A 17,078-nucleotide genomic window follows, 5' to 3' on the forward strand; every position below is an offset into this window, starting at 1 on the left:
GCCCAGCAGGCGGGAGCTGCTTTTCCCGGGGCTGAAGCAACGCTGAGCGCACAGGGCAGGCACAGACCCGAGGTCGGCTTTGTCAGAGTTCAGCACCGCGGGCCGCGCAAGCCAGGCCCGGGCAGGCTTCACCCCCAGCGCAGCTGCCCTTGAAAGGAGCCGGGTGGGCGCGGTGCGTTGACGGACAGAATGACACCACCCGGATGTGGGCCCGGGGAGGGGGCGGGCCTGCTTCTGAACACTGCCCAACGCGAGCGCCCTCAGCGCGACTCGGGCCTTGTCGGGATTCCTTTCATGAGGTCGGTAGCTACTCACCTTACTAGTAGCTGGCTAATCTTTGTACATGCCAAAGCCCTCCCAAGCGTGCTGTCCACGTGGAAGACAGAGGGGCTCCTGGCTGAGACCGCGGCCTGGGGAATGGGCAGGGTGCCCAGGTGGCCTGGTGAGCCGGCAGCGTGTGAGGGAGGGGCCGGCTCAGGTCCCCCGCTCGGGGTGCCCGAGTGGAGAATCCCTGCACAGAGACAGAGTGGGAGCCGTCGCCTGCTGCCCCCGCCGCCCGGAGAAGGGCTGCCGCGGCTGGCTCCTGGGCTGGGTGCGCCGGGAGAGCTCACCCTCTCAGGGACCGACAAGGACTCGCCGTACGATGGTGGGTGATCGCCTCTGGGCCGGCAGTTCTGTGAATCCACATTCTGCCCCGGAGCCTCTTGCAGTGGGAAGGCCGTGCAGGCCAAGCTGCCCCGGGGCCCTGACACGGCCACCCCCGCGGGAGCGCCCCAGCGTCCTCTGTCCTGCAGCGCCTCCGTCCACGGACTTTCGCGTTGCTGTTTGAGGAGCAGTCGACAGTGTGCCTTGTGCCTTCCTGGCGCGTTATTAATCTCAACGCCTGGAGCCAACACTGTAGAGAGCAGATGTTCGGGCTCGTGACGCTCAACAGAACCGGCCGCCGTCCTGGTGCCTCGGGCTCTCTTCAGGGATGACGGAGCCCTCGGGTGCCTGCTCGGACTCCGTCATGGGATCTGCAGGGTGGGCAGCGCTGCTGCCAGGCCTGCGTCAGCCTCACACCTGCCGCGAATGAGAGGATGTAAGTCGTGCCTGATGGCTTGGACCCTGGGACGCCGTTTGCCTCCGCGGCGTGGCCGTGAATTGCTCTGGTCTCAGAGGGAATCTGGGTCAGACTCACTAACCTGTGTCCCATCAAGCTCAAGGCCCGGACAAAATGCTGTCACTGTTTCATTGTCTTTTCTTTTTTTTTTTTTTTAATTTTACTTATTTGAAAGAGTTACAGAGAGGGAGAGGCAGAGGAGAGAGAGAGAGAGAGAGAGGGAGGGAGGGAGGGAGAGAGAGATCTTCCATGCACTGGTTCGCTCCCCAAATGGCTGGCACGGCTGAAGCTGGGCCAATCTGGAGCCAAGAGCTTCTTCCTGGTCTCCCACATGAGTGCAGGGCCCCAAGCACTTGGGCCATCTTCTTCTGCTTTCCCAGGCACATTAACAAGGAGCCGGATTGGAAGTAGAGTAGCCGGGTCTTGAACCGGTGCCCATATGGGACACCAGCACTGCAGGAAGTGGCCTTACCCACTACGCCACAGCGCCGGCCCCCACTGTTTCACTTCAGCCTCTCTGCAGGTGCTTACACTGGGACACGAAAGGCAAGGCCATCTTTTCTCCAAAACCCCAAGCCCCTCCTTAGGTTTGGCCACAGGAAGAGAGACAGCCTGTGTAGCGGCAGCATACGAGCAGTTTCCAGAATGTTCAGTCGCAGGAAGAAATCGGCCGGCCTCGAAGCAGCGAAGGCCAAGGGACCAGCCCCGCGGGGCCCCCAGAGCCTTCTGCCTGCCGAGATCAGAATGCAGCCGTGGCGACGTCGGGGGACAGACAGCGTGGCGGTCCCGTGGCCCCGTGGCCCCAGGTGTGCTCAGCCCCCGGATCCTGCTCACGGCCAGCCATCGGTCCACTGTCTCCTGCACACCTCCCTTGATCGTGTCAGGGTCCCCTCAGCCAAACGGGCCCACAGCAAGGAAGCAGAGTGTGTTGCCCACGCCCCCTCCCAAAGCGAGAAGCCTTGTGCACGTGACGCAAGGGTGCTGTGTGACGGCTGGGCTCCCTGGCACTTGCGTGTTTGCCTGTGCTGCACCAGGCATGCAGGGGAGGGGAGGAACGGGGGCGTGGCAGGTGAGCCACCCAGGGTCCCGTGGGGCGGGGTCTGGGGTAGGTGGCCTGTGTGATCGCCGGCTCCCTGCTCCATCGGCAGGCACCTGGCTTAGGAGAGTAGGACGCTCTCAGCTCAGACGAGGCCCACGGCACCCTGCTGGGACAGGAGTCTGACTCCAACGAATTCTTTTTCCTTCTGGATAAAATCATGGGGATCCCTGGCGTGAAGCCCTGAGCTGCACCGGGGAGCAGACAAGAGGGTCAAGGTGCAGCCCTGGGGCCGCGCTGGTCTTGTGACGTCCTGTGGTGACTTGAGTTCACGAAGCCTCGATTTCCTCGTCTGAAGGGACAGTGTGGCACGGAGGTGGGCACTAAGGGGGCGGGCCACAGCCTTGCCAAGCAGGACTGCCATGGGGAGAATGGGCGGACGTCGCCTCGCCCTCCACGCCTGCTCCACGTGCAGCTGCTGTTGGTGGCTGGACCTGAAGCAGGCAGGAAGTGGCTTGGGGGCGGGGGCAGGGCGGCGCTTGGCCCCACTGCCCTCTGGGGTGGTGCACGCGTTGGGGGGCAGTTCTGAGCATGGCAGGGCACTGGATGCCCGGAGCACTCACGGTGGTGGCAACAGTGAGTGGACATCACCACGGGTCCCGCTGTGGCCAGGGGAGCTGTTTCCTTGGCCACAGTGAGGCCAGGGCAGGAGTGGACGGGTCCACTTTTGCTTCTCCCTGGGCCGAGAAGGCAGGGCAAGCCTAACAGGGACAGCCACTCCTGTGTTGGGGTTTGTTTCTAGGGGAAGTCTCCTGTGGTTAGTTCTCCCTCACATTAGGAGTAGGAGATGGACTCCGTGGGGATCTGTGTCTCCAGGAGAGGGTGAGGTCCTGACTCCAGCAGGTACCTGGCTGAAACATCCCGGCAGGCGCTGCCCTGCGCCGTGGGTCGGGCGGAGCTGGGGTTCTCATGGGCAGAGCCGCCCTTGCTTATGAGAGGCCCCGTGACACGGAGGCTTGCTCCCCCCGTGGGTGCGTTGCCATGGAAAGTTCTGGAGCGAGCTTAACGAGTCAACTCAGTCCGTGAAAGCTGTCCACCCGGCACAGGAGGTGATGGGCTGATTGGGGCTGGGTGGACGCACAGTCTCTCCTCCATGGCTCCCCAGTGGACAAGCGCTGCTGTGCCCACCAGCGGCAGCCGGGCAGCTGGGTGTCTGGCCGCCCCCGCCTCCCCTCCTGCAGCTGCTCCCCGGGTCCACTCGAGCACTCTGTCTGGGGAGGGGTCAGGAGACCCAGCTCTGCCTGCCTGCCTGCCCCTCCTCGCCCTTGGCCTTAGACCAGTTCCGCGGCGTCTCCTGCCTCTGTTTCCCGCTTCCTGGTGTCCCTGAGACTCAGGGCAGTTCTGGCTGGAATCCTCGGCTCCATCGTCCGGCCTCCCCTCTGTGGAGCAGAGGTCCAGGCCTCGTATGCGGAAGGGCCCCAAAGGCCTGGGAATTAGGGATTTTGGCTAATGCGTGGGGCCCCTGAGCAGGCAGGTGGAGGAGAACTCCGCATTCAGTGCCTGGACCAAGGCTCTGCTCTCGGCTCCCAGCTCCGCTGCTGTCCTGCAGCCTCTGGGTGGGCCGCGGGCACATGCGCCCACCCGGCTCCTCTCCTCCTGTCGGCCCTGGCTCCCCAGGGCTGACCCCCTGCCCCTCACCCCTTCCAGCCGTGCACTTCCCAGCATCTCCCCATGCTCTGTTCCACGCCGGGCGTCACACACGGGGTGGACCTGGCGCGTTCAGAGCCTGTGCAGCACTGCCCGACTCCAGGCACCCAGCGGGTGAATTGTGGGCTCCGAGGATTGTCGCAGCTCCAAGGCAGGACCCGGGCCGGTTGTGTGGTGTCTCTGGAAGAAGGTTGGACCCAGACGTGGCTGTGGGAACAGGGACCTGGGGCACCTGCGCTCTGAGGGCAGGAGCATCCCCAGGGCCGCAGCTCCAGGATGCGCCTCCCAAGACACCGGAGAGGAGGGGCAAGGGCCCCCTCCCTTTGTTTCCTGGGGACACACAGTGGCCTCCTGTAGGATTTTACTTAGAGACAAAATTCAGCCCGGGGCAAGTCTGAATAGCACTCAGCGTGTCCCTAGACCCCTGTACCTCTCGGGTTTGTACATCGTGGGTCATGGTAGGGGATCAGCACCGCCTGCCGTGAGCTGCCGAGATGTGTGTCCGTGTGCCCATGTCTCCGTGTGCATTTTGGAGTTCCGAGGGATGTCTGTGAGTGCCCGGGCTGTAACGGGAACATCTTTCCTTCTAGCCGAAGGTGCCAGACCCCCAGCGTCCCCCGTGGCGGCTGTGGTCTCAGTGCCCCAGCGTTCCCCCACGGTGGCTGTGGTCCAGTGCCCCAGCATCCCCCCGTGGTGGCTGTGGTCCAGTCCCCCAGCGTCCCCCCACGGTGGCTGTGGTCTCAGTCCCCCAGCGTCCCCCCGCGGTGGCTGTGGTCCAGTCCCCCAGCGTCCCCCCGTGGTGGCTGTGGTCCAGTGCCCCAGCGTCCCCCCGTGGTGGCTGTGGTCTCAGTCCCCCAGCATCCCCCCGTGGTGGCTGTGGTCTCAGTGCCCCAGCGTTCCCCCACGGTGGCTGTGGTCCAGTGCCCCAGCATCCCCCCGTGGTGGCTGTGGTCCAGTCCCCCAGCGTCCCCCCACGGTGGCTGTGGTCTCAGTCCCCCAGCGTCCCCCCGCGGTGGCTGTGGTCCAGTCCCCCAGCGTCCCCCCGTGGTGGCTGTGGTCCAGTGCCCCAGCGTCCCCCCGTGGCAGCTGTGGTCTCAGTCCCCCAGCGTCCCCCCGTGGTGGCTGTGGTCCAGTGCCCCAGCGTCCCCCGCAGTGGCTGTGGTCCAGTGCCCCAGTGTCCCCCCCCATGGCGGCCGTGGTCTCAGCCCCCCCCATGGCGGCCATGGTCTCAGCACCCCCCATGGCGGCCGTGGTCTCAGTGCCCCAGCACCCCACCCCACCATGGTGGCCGTGGTCTCAGTGCCCTGTCTTGCTTGCCTTGCAGAAGCTGTACCGGAAGGAGATCAAGCCGCCGTTCAAACCCGCCGTGGGCAGGCCTGAGGACACCTTCCACTTCGACCCCGAGTTCACGGCGCGGACGCCCACAGGTGTGTGCCGACCACCGCTGTCCCCCATGGGGGCCTCTCCTGTCTGGCGTTGGGGACAGGTCACCAGGAGCCGGGGGTCGTGTAGGCAGCGAGCACAGTCCATCTGCTCAGCGACCCCACCCCCGTGGCTGCACTCAGGAGCCCCTGAGTCTGCAGGGTGCCCCCTCCTCCCGTGCTGAGCCCAGTTCCCGCCCTCAGAGGGGCACACAGAGGCGAGGGCTGAGGGGAAATGGCAGCAAGGCAGATCTTTACAGAGTGGAGGTTTGCTTTTTCTAAGATTCATTTATTTACTTTAAAAGCAGGGTTACAGAGGCAGAGAGAGAGAGAGGTCTTCCATCCACTGGTTCACTCCCCAGATGGCCGCAACAGCTGGAACTGGGCTGATCTGAACCCAGGAGCTTCTCCTGGTCTCCCACGCAGGTGCAGGGGCCCAAGCACTTGGTCCATCTTCCACTGCTTTCCCAGGCCACAGCAGAGAGCTGGATGGGAAGTGGAGCAGCCGGGACCAGAACCTGTGCCCATACGGGATGCCGCCGCCGCAGGCAGTGGCTTTACCCGCTGTGCCACAGCGCTGCACCCTGAGTGGAGCTTTGGTGGGCAGAGGGAGACAGGGCTGTGGATCTGTGAACTACACACATCGTTGGTGCAAAAGACAGGACCCCGATGGAAAAGCTGTGCCGGGCGGGGGTCTGCACTTGGCAAACAGACGCATCCGTTTAGTGATCCTTGCTGTCTGTCCAGTCCAGTCCAGACCGGCCAGCTCCCTGTAGACATTACCACTATGAAAATGAAATACAGATGAAGGCGATCATTTTGAGGTGTCAGTGAGTCAGCATTTAGTGTGGGCTTCCATGGCAAACGCCGCGGCCTGGGAGGCTCGGCCGGCAGACGCTTCTCTCCTCACAGTTCAGGAGGTCACAGGTCGAGTGCAAGGTGCGGGCAGCACTGGCTTCTGTGGGGGCCCTTCTGGGCCTGTGGACGGCTGCCACTCGCTCCCTCCTCACCCTGTCCTCCGTGTGTGCTCGGAGACAGACAGCACGCTCATGTGTGCAGAGAGACAGTGCATGTGTGCAGAGACAGCACACACGTGTGTGCAGAGGGTCCATGTGTGCAGAGAGGGAGTGCATGTGTGCAGAGATGGCACACACGTGTGTGCAGAGTCCATGTGTGCAGAGGGAGACAGCACACGTGTGTGCAGACAGTGCACATGTGCAGAGAGACAGTGCATGTGTGCAGAGACGGCATACACGTGTGTGCAGAGTCCATGTGTGCAGAGGGAGACAGCACATGTGTGTGCAGACAGTGCATGTGTGCAGAGAGACAGTGCATGTGTGCAGAGACGGCATACACGTGTGTGCAGAGTCCATGTGTGCAGAGGGAGACAGCACACGTGTCTCTCAAGTGATAGCACTTGTTGCAGGTTAGCATCTGTGCTGTCAAAGCGAGCGCAGGGTGATGGCACTTGCACACGGCGGGTCACAGCCCCTCCATGGGCCAAGGGGAGCAGGGCTCGGCTACCAGGAGTTCCTGGGGCCACGTGATGGCGCTCGGGTTCATGTGCTTCCCCGCTGCTTCCAAATCGGAAATCCTCCATGATTTTCAGCATAACCGTGACGCGGAGGATGACCGACGGCAAGAACCAGAGGTCGGGGCTGGAGCCGGGAGTCCACTCTGCTCCCTCCGGTTACGGCTGTGCCCGTGCACGCCTGGGGGCTCTGTGACAAGCAGGAGGCTGTGGGGCTTTTCCCGGGCTCATGCTGCAGTGGGGGCGGCTCCCAGCCCGAGCAGCGTGGCAGGAAGAGCTGGAGCGACGCCGTAGCCCGCGCTGTCGGCCGAGGGGCAGGACCCACGTGGCTCACTCACTGCCCCAGGGCCTCCTGAGTGCCGGGCAGAACCCAAGCGCCCGTCGGTGGCCGTGGCTGGGTCCTCGCAGTGGCGTAATTTAATGAGGCTCTAGGAAGTACGCCCCTGACTGGTCTCTCAAGCAGGCGACGGTGGGATTCTCTGCTCAGCCCTGGCTTCCCCAGAAAGTGGCCGTGGGTTGAGGTCGGCCCTTCTCCTTGGCAGAATTAACCCAACCCACGGAGCAGGACGGCTCTGGCTTCTGAGCTCGGAAAAGTGGGGTGGGATTCGGATTCCCCCCGGCTCTGCCCTCAGGCCGCCCGGCACTGAGCTGAGCAGAGAAGAGACAGCAGGAGCTGGGAGCAGGCCCGCGCGGCCGCCCGCCTGTCCGGGTCCTCGGCGCTCAGTGGGCAGCCTCTCCCCGAGCCGCGGTCCCCTGCAGCTGTGCGGGTAAGACACGGAGGAGGACCCGGTCGTGCTGCCTGGTGGAAAATGCACGCATGGCAGCTCAGTCAGTCGCACGGAGCTGCGCTTTGCCTTATCCACGGAGAACGCCGCGGGCTCCAGCCTCATCAGACAGCGCGGCTGCGCCTCAGGAGCCGTCCGTGCACAGAGAATCCCGTTCTATTCTGACATGAACCCGAGGCAGACGTCAGCAGACACGGTGCGTCCCTTGCAGGCCAGGATTGGCCTTTTTAAGAAACGTCTTGCTTCTTTGAAATCTCTTCTGCCGATTTTGCTGGAAGGAACTGGCCACAGCCCACGGCTGGCCTTCGATGCTGGCAGTGCCGCAGGTACAGAGAGGTCATTCCGCTCACAAAAGGGCGGACGCCCGAGCCCGTGAGCCGGGCATGTGGAAGGGGCAGCGTGCGATGGGACCCAGCAGGAACCGTGAATCCTTCGTGGTCGCCTCTCGGTGCCCAGGGTGCTTCTGGCAGTGGAATTCCCTTCTCACTGAGAGCTGAGTCAGTGCCAGGCCACTGTGTTCCCAGGCCACACCCGTGCTGCCCGCCGGAGCACGCCCGCCGGGGGTCCACAGCTCAGGAAGCAGCCGTGGACCAGCCGCTTGGTCTCCGTGTGCAGTTCACACGCCGCACAACGACAGTCCAGCCAACAGGCAGCCGCGTGCATGATGCTGGTGCCTGGGACGGCGGCCGTCAGAGCCGTCTGCATTTGTGTCAGTCACTCCATGATGGCACAATGCACAGAACACGCCCTGTCCTTCAGACAACCCTGTTTTCTGTTTATTTGAAAGGCAGGGAGAGACACGGGAAGAGAAGAGAGATCTCCTGTCTGGCGGTTCATCCCCCAAATGCCCGGCCAGGCTGAAGCCAGGAGACTGGAACGCCCCTCTGGGTCCCGTACGCGGGTGGCAGGGACCCAAGTACCTGAGTCGTCATCTGCTGTGTCCCAGGACGGATGCTCATCGGCAGGAAGCTGGGACGGGGAGGCGCCGTGATCAGCCCCGGGCACTCCGGTGCTGGCTGCAGACAGCGCAGGCACTGGCGTCACCGCCGCACCCATCGCCGTGCCCAGGGCCGCGGTTCCGGTCTCCTTTTACCCAGCGCCTTGCTCCTTCCTTGCTGTGTCAGAGGTGGTGCCCCTGATGACTGTCAAGCACTTCGAGTTCTGTCTGCGCCGCTGTCCGTTAGCTGCCCCCTGCCCACAACACGGGGTGTCGGCTCTGGGACTCTCCCCAGAGCTCCGCACATCGAGCCTTCTCCCCTCCTGCCGTCTCTCTCGGGCAGAGTCCCCTGGCCATGCACAGCCTGCGAGTGCCGGTCAGGAGACCTTGCTCGTCTGACCCACAGGTCTTCGTTCACTAGCGGAAGTCGGCTAAGTTAGCACGGCCTGCACTCCACGCGCTCCTCCCAGTGCTGGGGCAGACGCCTGATCCGCCCCTCCCTTACCATTGACTAACTCTGTGACCCCCGGAATCGGCTCAGCTCTCGAGTCCAGAGCCCCACGGGGCACTCATGGCTGCTGCGTCCACATGTGGTTCTTTTCCCTGGGGAGATTCCAGCACAGCACACAGAAGTGGGGCATTTCAGGAGCAGGCAGACCTGGGGGCCAGACAGCTGCACCACCAACATCTTTTTTTTTAAGATTTATTTTATTTATTTGAAAGACAGAGTTACAGAGAGAGGTAGAGACAGAGAGAGGTCTTCCATCCGCTGGTTCACTCCCCAATTGGCCGCAACTGCCAGAGCTGCGCCGATCCAAAGCCAGAAGCCAGGAGCTTCTTCTGGGCCTCCCAAGGACTTGGGCCATCTTCCACTGCTTTCCCAGGCCACAGCAGAGAGCTGGAACGGAAGAGGAGCAGCCGGGACTAGAACCGGTGCCCATATGGAATGCCGGCGCTTCAGGCCAGGGCTTTAACCCGCTGCGCCACAGCACTGGCCCTACCACCAACATCTTAATTAAGCTTCCCCAGCCTAGCACGCCGGCAGTTCACTTCCAAGCACAGTCAACTCTGGTCACTCATTTGGGCGTCACGTGAGCAGTCGTCCGGGGAACCCAAGACATCCACCGTGCCTCCCCAGGAAGAGCGTGCCGTGGGGTGCTTGGTGCCCACTCCAGCAGAGAGCCACGCAGCTCACGGCCTCACCTCTGGGCTTCCTGGCAACCCCATGCACCTGGCCCACCTTGAAGAAGTGAAACTGAGAGCCGTTGTACAGAGGGAGAGGCCGGAACAAAGGAAGAGGGGGGAGGGGAGGAAAAGGGCTTTTCCCAGCCCCCGCTGCACTGCGCCTGATCCTAGAACTCAGGAGTGCAGGGGTGTCAGGGGGTCGCACCAAAGTAATCGCCTTTGGATCCTTCCCCACACTGTTCAGCCCAGCTGTCAACCCAGCTGCAAACCCAGCTGTCAGCCCAGCTGTCAGCCCAGCTGTCAACGCAGCTGTCAACCCAGCTGTCAGCCCAGCTGTCAACTGCCAGCCCAGCTGTCAGCCCAGCTGTCAACCCAGCTGTCAACCCAGCTGTCAACCCAGCTGTCAGCCCAGCTGTCAACGCAGCTGTCAACCCAACTGTAAACCCAGCTGTCAGCCCAGCTGTAAACCCAGCTGTCAACTCAGCTGTCAGCCCAGCTGTCAACCCAGCTGTCAGCCCAGCAGTCAGCCCAGCTGTAAACGGGCTGCCAAGGTGCCCTGCTGAGACTGGGGCCGCCCTGCGCATCCCGGAACTCCAGGGAGATCCAGGTGGCACCGCTGCCCCACGAGGCCACTGCACACAGCCCGTGGACGTGTCCAAGGCCCCCGGCTGCCCACGAGGGTCTTCAGAAAGTCCGTGGGAGATGCACATTGTGATAAAGCTGTGCGTGGATCTTACACTTTCTGCACAAAAATAAATAAATATATTTTAGTTGTTTTCCCACCGACTTCTGAAAGTCCTCTTACATGGTACATAGGATTTATTCTCTTTTGCATATTAAAATATACATTTAAAGGTTTATCTTACAATGTGCATTTCTCCATGTGGTTCTTCCATTTGCTTTTTTTTCTTCCTTCTCTTGGTTGGCAAACTATTGTGACTGCTTCCGCACCAGTTCACACAGCCCTGTCTCGTTCCACCTCTCACGGTCCTCCTGTCATCGTGAGCAGGGCATTGCCAAACGTCCTGGTGTGGTGACACCATGACGGATAACATCCTTGCTCCCCTTAGCCCGTGTGTCCCTTCCTCCTGCATGCAGGACCCCTGGAAAGATCCAAACTGAGCAGTAAATATACCACTGACGGCAACTCTAAAATAAATGTGTTGTAGAAATTCTTGCGGAGTTAACACTTGACACTTGATGAGTTAAGGGTGGGTCTGCTTTTGCTATAACAAATATTGCTAAGGCAAACGCATTCTGTGTTCACGTACGCTTGCAGCCATTCTGCAGGATCAATTCCCAGCTGCGGGGTTGCTCTTCACAGGTCGTGTGAATTGTAACGTGACACAGGCTGGGCCTGACCCGCCTCGCAAAAGCCCACGGTGCCTACGCGTGCTCCTCCCACGGGGATGGGTTGCCCAGCCCTTCCTCACCAAGCCTGGATGACCGATCACTTTCATCTGTGCTCATTCATTCGGCAAAGTTCATCTTGTTCAGATGCGTGTGGGTGGCTCCCAGGGGCCGGGCCCCTCTGCTGCCCCCCTGCGCCCTGGGTACTCCCCGGCGGGGACCTGCCATGCCCGTGTCCCTCCCCGCCTGTTAGGTGCATGTGCCGCTCACATCCTTCCCACCTGTGCTCCCTGTCTGTTACATGGGTGCCCACGTCTCCACATCTGTTACATACATGTAACATGTATGTTACATGCATGTAACCACAACCCCTCCCTGGCTGTTAGCTGTCATGCACACGGCTCCTCCCCATCTGTCACGCATGGCACACACAGCTCCTGCCCATCTGTCACGCATGGCACACATGGCTCCTCCTCATCTGCTACGTGTGACACACATGTCTCCTGCCTGTCGCACATGGCACACACGTGTGGCATGCATGTTTGCTCCCTGCCAGTCGTGACCCTTCTGCTCCACTTAAGGATGCATTTGAAATGGGCTCCAGCCCGCAGCCGGAACTCTGAGCACACCTTGCAGAGCTTGGAAAAATCGCCTAGGAGGAAGCCACTCCTTCCTCACCCCGGTCTTGCCGGGGAGCTGTCTGGGGGAAGGCACCAGTGCACCCCTGCATGGGGCCTGTGGGACCAAGGACACCGCTAGGGCCGTGGTTGCCCCCGTCCGTGGACCATCCACCTGTGGTCTTTGGTGGGCCGAGCGGGTCTGCATGAGCGTGGCTAAGGATGCTCAGTAAATTCAGCAGGCAGCAGCCAAAACATGCGATCGTTGTCCTACAGCGTTTGTCCTGGGTATTTGTGCCATTTAAAAATCAAATCACTGGCACTATCCAGAGCAAAGCAGCTTCGCCCGGGGCAGCGTTGCTGCACGGCTGTCTTCTCCGGACTCGCTCAGCCACACACACGACACACACACTGCAAGCATCCCCAGCCCCTGTGGCACATCCGTGCATACACACCACGCCTGACCCCCGTGGCTCATCTGTGACACCACGCCCGACCCCCGTGGCACATCCGTGCATACACACCATGCCTGACCCCCGTGGCTCATCTGTGAATACACCCCACACCCGACCCCCGTGGCACATCTGCATACACACCGTGCCCGACACCCTCACACACACCTGTGTTCCCTCCGCACCTGCCAAGTCTCAACTCTGCCGTTGTCACTTGCAGACTCTCCCGGGGTGCCCCCGAGTGCCAACGCTCATCACCTGTTCAGAGGATTCAGCTTCGTGGCCTCAAGCCTGGCCCAGGAGTCCTCGCAGCAGGAGCCACACCAAGTCCCGGTGCACCCGATCGTGCAGGTAACTCCCTCTGTCCCTGGGGCTCGGTGCCTGAAGCCTGGCCGTGGCGTCTGCCACAGACTAAGGTCCCCAGGTGCTGGATGGTGTCAGTCCCTCACCTTCCTCATCATGGCCCAGGGTTAGCATCATCACGGAGACCCCATAGTGGTCTGACTTCAGTCAGCCCAGAGAAGGAAGGAAAAGCCCCAAGGAGCAGGCCACTGCGGGGTCCGAGCCAAGGCCCTCGGGGGGTCAGACCTGGGCACCTTCGCTGTGCAGCACAGGCAGCGCCCAGACAACGGCTCAGATTGAGCGCCATCTTCCTAGGGTGATGAGCAGTCTCGGGAAGGCAGCGGGAGACGCTGCTTCTGCCGGGAGATTCCCGCCTGTGAGCAGGAATCCTATACAGAGAGCCCCGAGGAGCTGGGTTAGCCTTGTGTAAGAACACAGGCGGCGTGGATCGGGGAGCCGGGAATGTCCATCCCCCCGATCGTGGCCTCTGGGAAGCTGGCCTGCGTGTGAGGTGGCCGGGCTGGAGGCTGCGTGTGCTGTGAGCACGTCCTGGGGTCAGGCCCCCAGCAAGGAGCCTCCACACAGGCCGGCCCAGGACAGGGCCACACGCCCGTGTCTGCAAGCGCTTCTGTCCACGCCCCCATTCTCACAGGTCCCTGGGAGACACGTGGCCGGCAGTGGACGCAGAATAATCTGGTGTCCAAAACTCGGGGGCCAAAGCCCAAGGAGTCAGGGAGTCGGGGTCTTCACCTAAGACCTCGATGCAGAGGGCAGAGGGCAGAGGGACGCGTCAGCCCCGGGGCCCCCAGCCCCCCGCGTCTGTGTGCGTGTGTCCGTGCGGGCTTCCCGTGAGCCCTGACAGCTGTGCCTTCCCCTGTTTCTCACCTTCCCCACAGCAGCTACACGGGAACAACGTCCACTTCACCGACGGCTACGAGATCAAGGAGGACATCGGGGTGGGCTCCTACTCGGTGTGCAAGCGCTGCGTGCACAAAGCGACGGACGCCGAGTACGCAGTGAAGGTGAGGCGGCGCCCGCGGGCAGCACACGATCGCCCAGTGCGAACCCTGGAGCCCGGCTGTGACCACCAGCTTGCCGGCTCGCGGCCAGGGGGTTCAGGGTGCCTTGATGTGAGGTCGCCCAGTAACCGTTGTCTTGCAAACCATGAAAATTCTCAGTGACATCCAACATCTGGGCACTGACGCGGTCTCGTAGCTTTTTATGCCAGGGCACTTGAAAAACTTCCCAGAGAGGGGGAACGACAAGAAATTGATTTGGGTGGCAAAAAATGTTTGAAATTCATGCATAGTTTTTCTTTCTTCCATATTACTCGTTTGCCACGAGCTTTTCAAAGGCCCTTGTGTCTGGCGCATGCCGGGAATAAAAGCCTTGGGCACCCGGTGTTTTTAGGAAGTTGAGGTGAGGGACAGACGCAGCATTGGCAAAGGAGGAGAGGAGGGTTCAGCCAGCGAAAACAGTCAAAGAAATAAGCAGAAGTGTGACGGTGCCGCCGGCGTCCTAGCACCTGTCAAGTGCTGTGTCTGGTGACCGTGACCTGCAATGCAGTTAGCAGCCTCTACACAGGAACTCAGCTGCTGTTGGTGTAAACGATTTAGTTATTTATTTGAAAGGCAAAGTTTCAGAGAGAGAAAGAGAGAGAAGAAAGGTCTTACACCTGCTGGTTCACTCCCCAGAGGGCCACAATGGCCAGGCTGGGCCAGGCCTAAACCAGGAGCCAGGAGCTTCTTCTGGGTCTCCCATGGGAGTGCAGGGCCCCAGCACTGGGCCGTCTGCGGCTGCTTTCCCAGGCACAAAGCAGGGAGCTGGAGCGGAAGTGGAGCAGCTGGGACTTGAACCGTGGAACACCAGCGTCAGAGGCAGCGCCGTCACCCTGGCTGACGGCCCCTCGGCTTCTGTTATCATCGCTGGATGAATGTTTGCCCTGGGAACCCCCAATGGCAGCTCCTAGAGCCTCCTGGTTGGTGGAAGCTACAGCTTCCTGCTGAAACCTGAGCAGGGGACAGGGAACGAGCGTGCGGCCCCTTCTCTGCAAACAGCCGGAGGGGCCTCCCGGGAACCATCCCGATGCTGTGAGGGGGGGGTGGCGCTGGGCCCCCCAGGCTTGTTCCCGGCTCAGCCGCAGGACATGGAATGCACCTGCTCCGTGACCAGCGCCGGGGGAGCCAGCGACTGTGACTCGGGAAACGGCACCCCCCCGGTCCACCCTTGCTCGCCCACGGCTGCCCTGCCGCTGCGTGGACACAGAGGTTGTCCAGGGAAAACACCCGCCCACCAGAGCCGCCTGTCCCACGCCCCTGCCCTGGGAAATGCTGGGCCCGGCACAGACACCAGAGCGGCCGAGACACACGCATCAGGGAACGCCTGTCTGATGGACTCTGACTTGTTGAAGCTCAGGGGGTGTCTGAATGGGGGGGGGGGCCTTGTCTCGTGAGTCCTTGGGGGTGGGGAGGGGGTGGCACCTGTCTAGCCTGTGCAGGAGACGGAGGGAGGAAGCGGGAGGTGCTTTGGCCCCTGCGGAGAGAGGGCGGACGCTGGGGAGGCCTTGTGTCCTGGTTGGACCGAAGAACACCAGGGCGTGTCAGGGAACGGGACCCAGCACAGGGCACGGGGCCTGGCCGTGTCCTGGTTTGGTTTTGGGGGGTTCGTCTCCCCTGCTCCCCTCATGGGCGTGGCTGCAGGAGAGCGGGCGGGCGCCCACCACCTGTCCAGACGGGGGTGGGGCGGCGGCTGTGATGAGAGTCTCCCTGGCAGTGAAGTGTCTCTCCGGTGCTGCGTGCACACGCGCGGGCGCCCTGGAATTCTCTCCGCGTGGGTCGAGGTTCTGGGGCTTGTTTACCAGGCCGGCAGCAATCCTAGAAACAAGCGCTCTTGCCAGCCAGAGCGGAGAATCGAGCCCATTGTTGGCCGCCTCCAGGCTCCGCCTGCGGTCGTGGGCCGATCGGCCGCCCTGGTGCCCCTGCGCACAAAGGCCCCTTTGAGGAAGCAGTGCGGGCCGTCCCCAGCGTCCCCAGACCCGGCTCGTACAGATAGGCACCATCTGTGTCCACCCTGTTAAACGGCCTGGGACCGGACGCCCAAGGCCTTGCTGGGGCGGAGCCCTGGGGAAGTTGGGGAGCGAGGCCAGGCGCTGGGGCCCCCTGCTGGCGGTAGGAGGAAAGAGCCAGGTCTTCCTGGGTGTGTTTCCCAGGCCTCGGGGTCCCCAGGCAGAGCCAGCTGGTGGGCGTGAGGGGGTCTCCTCCGTGTCTGAGACCACCGTGAGTGTGAGAGACGCCTACAGGAAGGGCGGACCGTGGGAGGAGGCAGCTCGAGCCCCACACGCCCCCATGACCCACGCTGCTTCAGAAGCACCTTGGGGTCCACAAGGCCCTTTACCCCCGGGGGGCGGGCCGCTGTCCGGATCCCCTCACCCATCAGAGCTGGGGTTCTGTGGCAGAGGAGGTGCGGGTGTAGGGCCCGCCCATCTGCCTGAGTGACGTCCCCGCTCGGAGCCGTGTGCACGTGGGTCGCCAGGCCCCTGCTGATCAGAGGAGGAGCGCCACGGTGTGTTCTGGGCCAGCGCTCGGCCGGGCAGGCGTCCCCCTGAGGACCCACCGCTGAGTGCTTGGTGGCCGCTCGGGCGGTTGAGACGCCCAGCTCTCCGAGTATGCCTAGCTCTCGGACGGAAGAGGCTTCGGTTTCGTTTGAGCAGCAATCGGTCGGATCAGCCGAGGCTTCCTCCTTCCGAGAGCCGATAGCAAGTGGGAGAACAAGACGCACCCGAGACTGAACGAGGAGGCCCCGGCCAGAGTGCAGCAGGCTCAGCTCCGGCCAGAGTGCGACGGCGGCTCAGGGCCGACATCTGCTCCCGGCTGCTTCCCTCCAGCCCCTGTGCTCACGGTGCCCACGAGGTGGCCACGCCCCACACCGACGTCACAGCCATCACACGGGTGAAGCCCCTGTTGCGTGGAAGGCAGCGTGCACAGAGGCTGTCGCGTTAGGATGTGGGCGTCCTGACCCAGGGGTCTGCCTCCCGTGCCCACCAAAGCCAGTGGCCAGGCCGCCCTGGCCGCCGCTCACGTTTGCCACCCCAGCCTCCCTGCCGGGGCCTCTCGGTTGTCGCCGTCACTGCTGGCACCCACGGGCCGGGCCACAGCCACCACCGCCTGGGCTGCCTCCCGGAGCTGCTGCACAGCCCCCACTCCGCGTCCATCTTCACCTGCCGCTGTTCGCTTTCTAAACGACGGCCCAAAGCAGACCCCTGCAGCACAGCTCAGAGCTGGCCCTCCCTCGGTTCAGGGCCTCCTCCTGACGCGGAATCCAGAGTCCGAAAGACCCTGTGGCCCTGGCCCCCACCCACTCCTCCGTGGCCCTGGCCCCCACCCACTCCTCCCGGCTGGATTCAGGCCGCACTGCCGTGGCTTGCCCAGCACCGCTGGCCAGCGGCCTCCTTATCGGCAAGGCCTCCCTGCCCGCCCGTCTCCCGCCACTCACTGCTCCTTGGCCTCATGATCTCTCCGTAGCACTGCCCTCTCCCCTGCCCCAGCCCAGTCCCAGGTCTGTTCCCTGCCTGTATCCATGGCCCCAGGAGCCAGGGCCTTTGCTTGGTTTCGCTG

The 17,078-nt window shown here is 62.7% G+C and overlaps 1 protein-coding gene across 4 annotated transcripts in view; it reads left to right on the plus strand.

Moving 5' to 3' along the window:
- The window catches only part of RPS6KA2 (ribosomal protein S6 kinase A2), a 299,653-nt gene that overhangs the window by 261,090 nt on the left and 21,485 nt on the right, over positions 1-17,078 (plus strand). For all 4 annotated transcript variants that reach the window (XM_070073285.1, XM_070073284.1, XM_070073287.1 and 1 more), the window contains 3 exons: positions 5,170-5,272; positions 12,344-12,474; positions 13,362-13,487. In XM_070073285.1, the coding sequence (XP_069929386.1) occupies positions 5,170-5,272; positions 12,344-12,474; positions 13,362-13,487 (360 nt within the window). The remainder of the gene's footprint in view (positions 1-5,169; positions 5,273-12,343; positions 12,475-13,361; positions 13,488-17,078) is intronic.

Source organism: Oryctolagus cuniculus, chromosome 5 (genome assembly GCF_964237555.1).
Source record: "Oryctolagus cuniculus chromosome 5, mOryCun1.1, whole genome shotgun sequence".
In the NCBI taxonomy this organism is placed as follows: Eukaryota; Metazoa; Chordata; class Mammalia; order Lagomorpha; family Leporidae; genus Oryctolagus; species Oryctolagus cuniculus.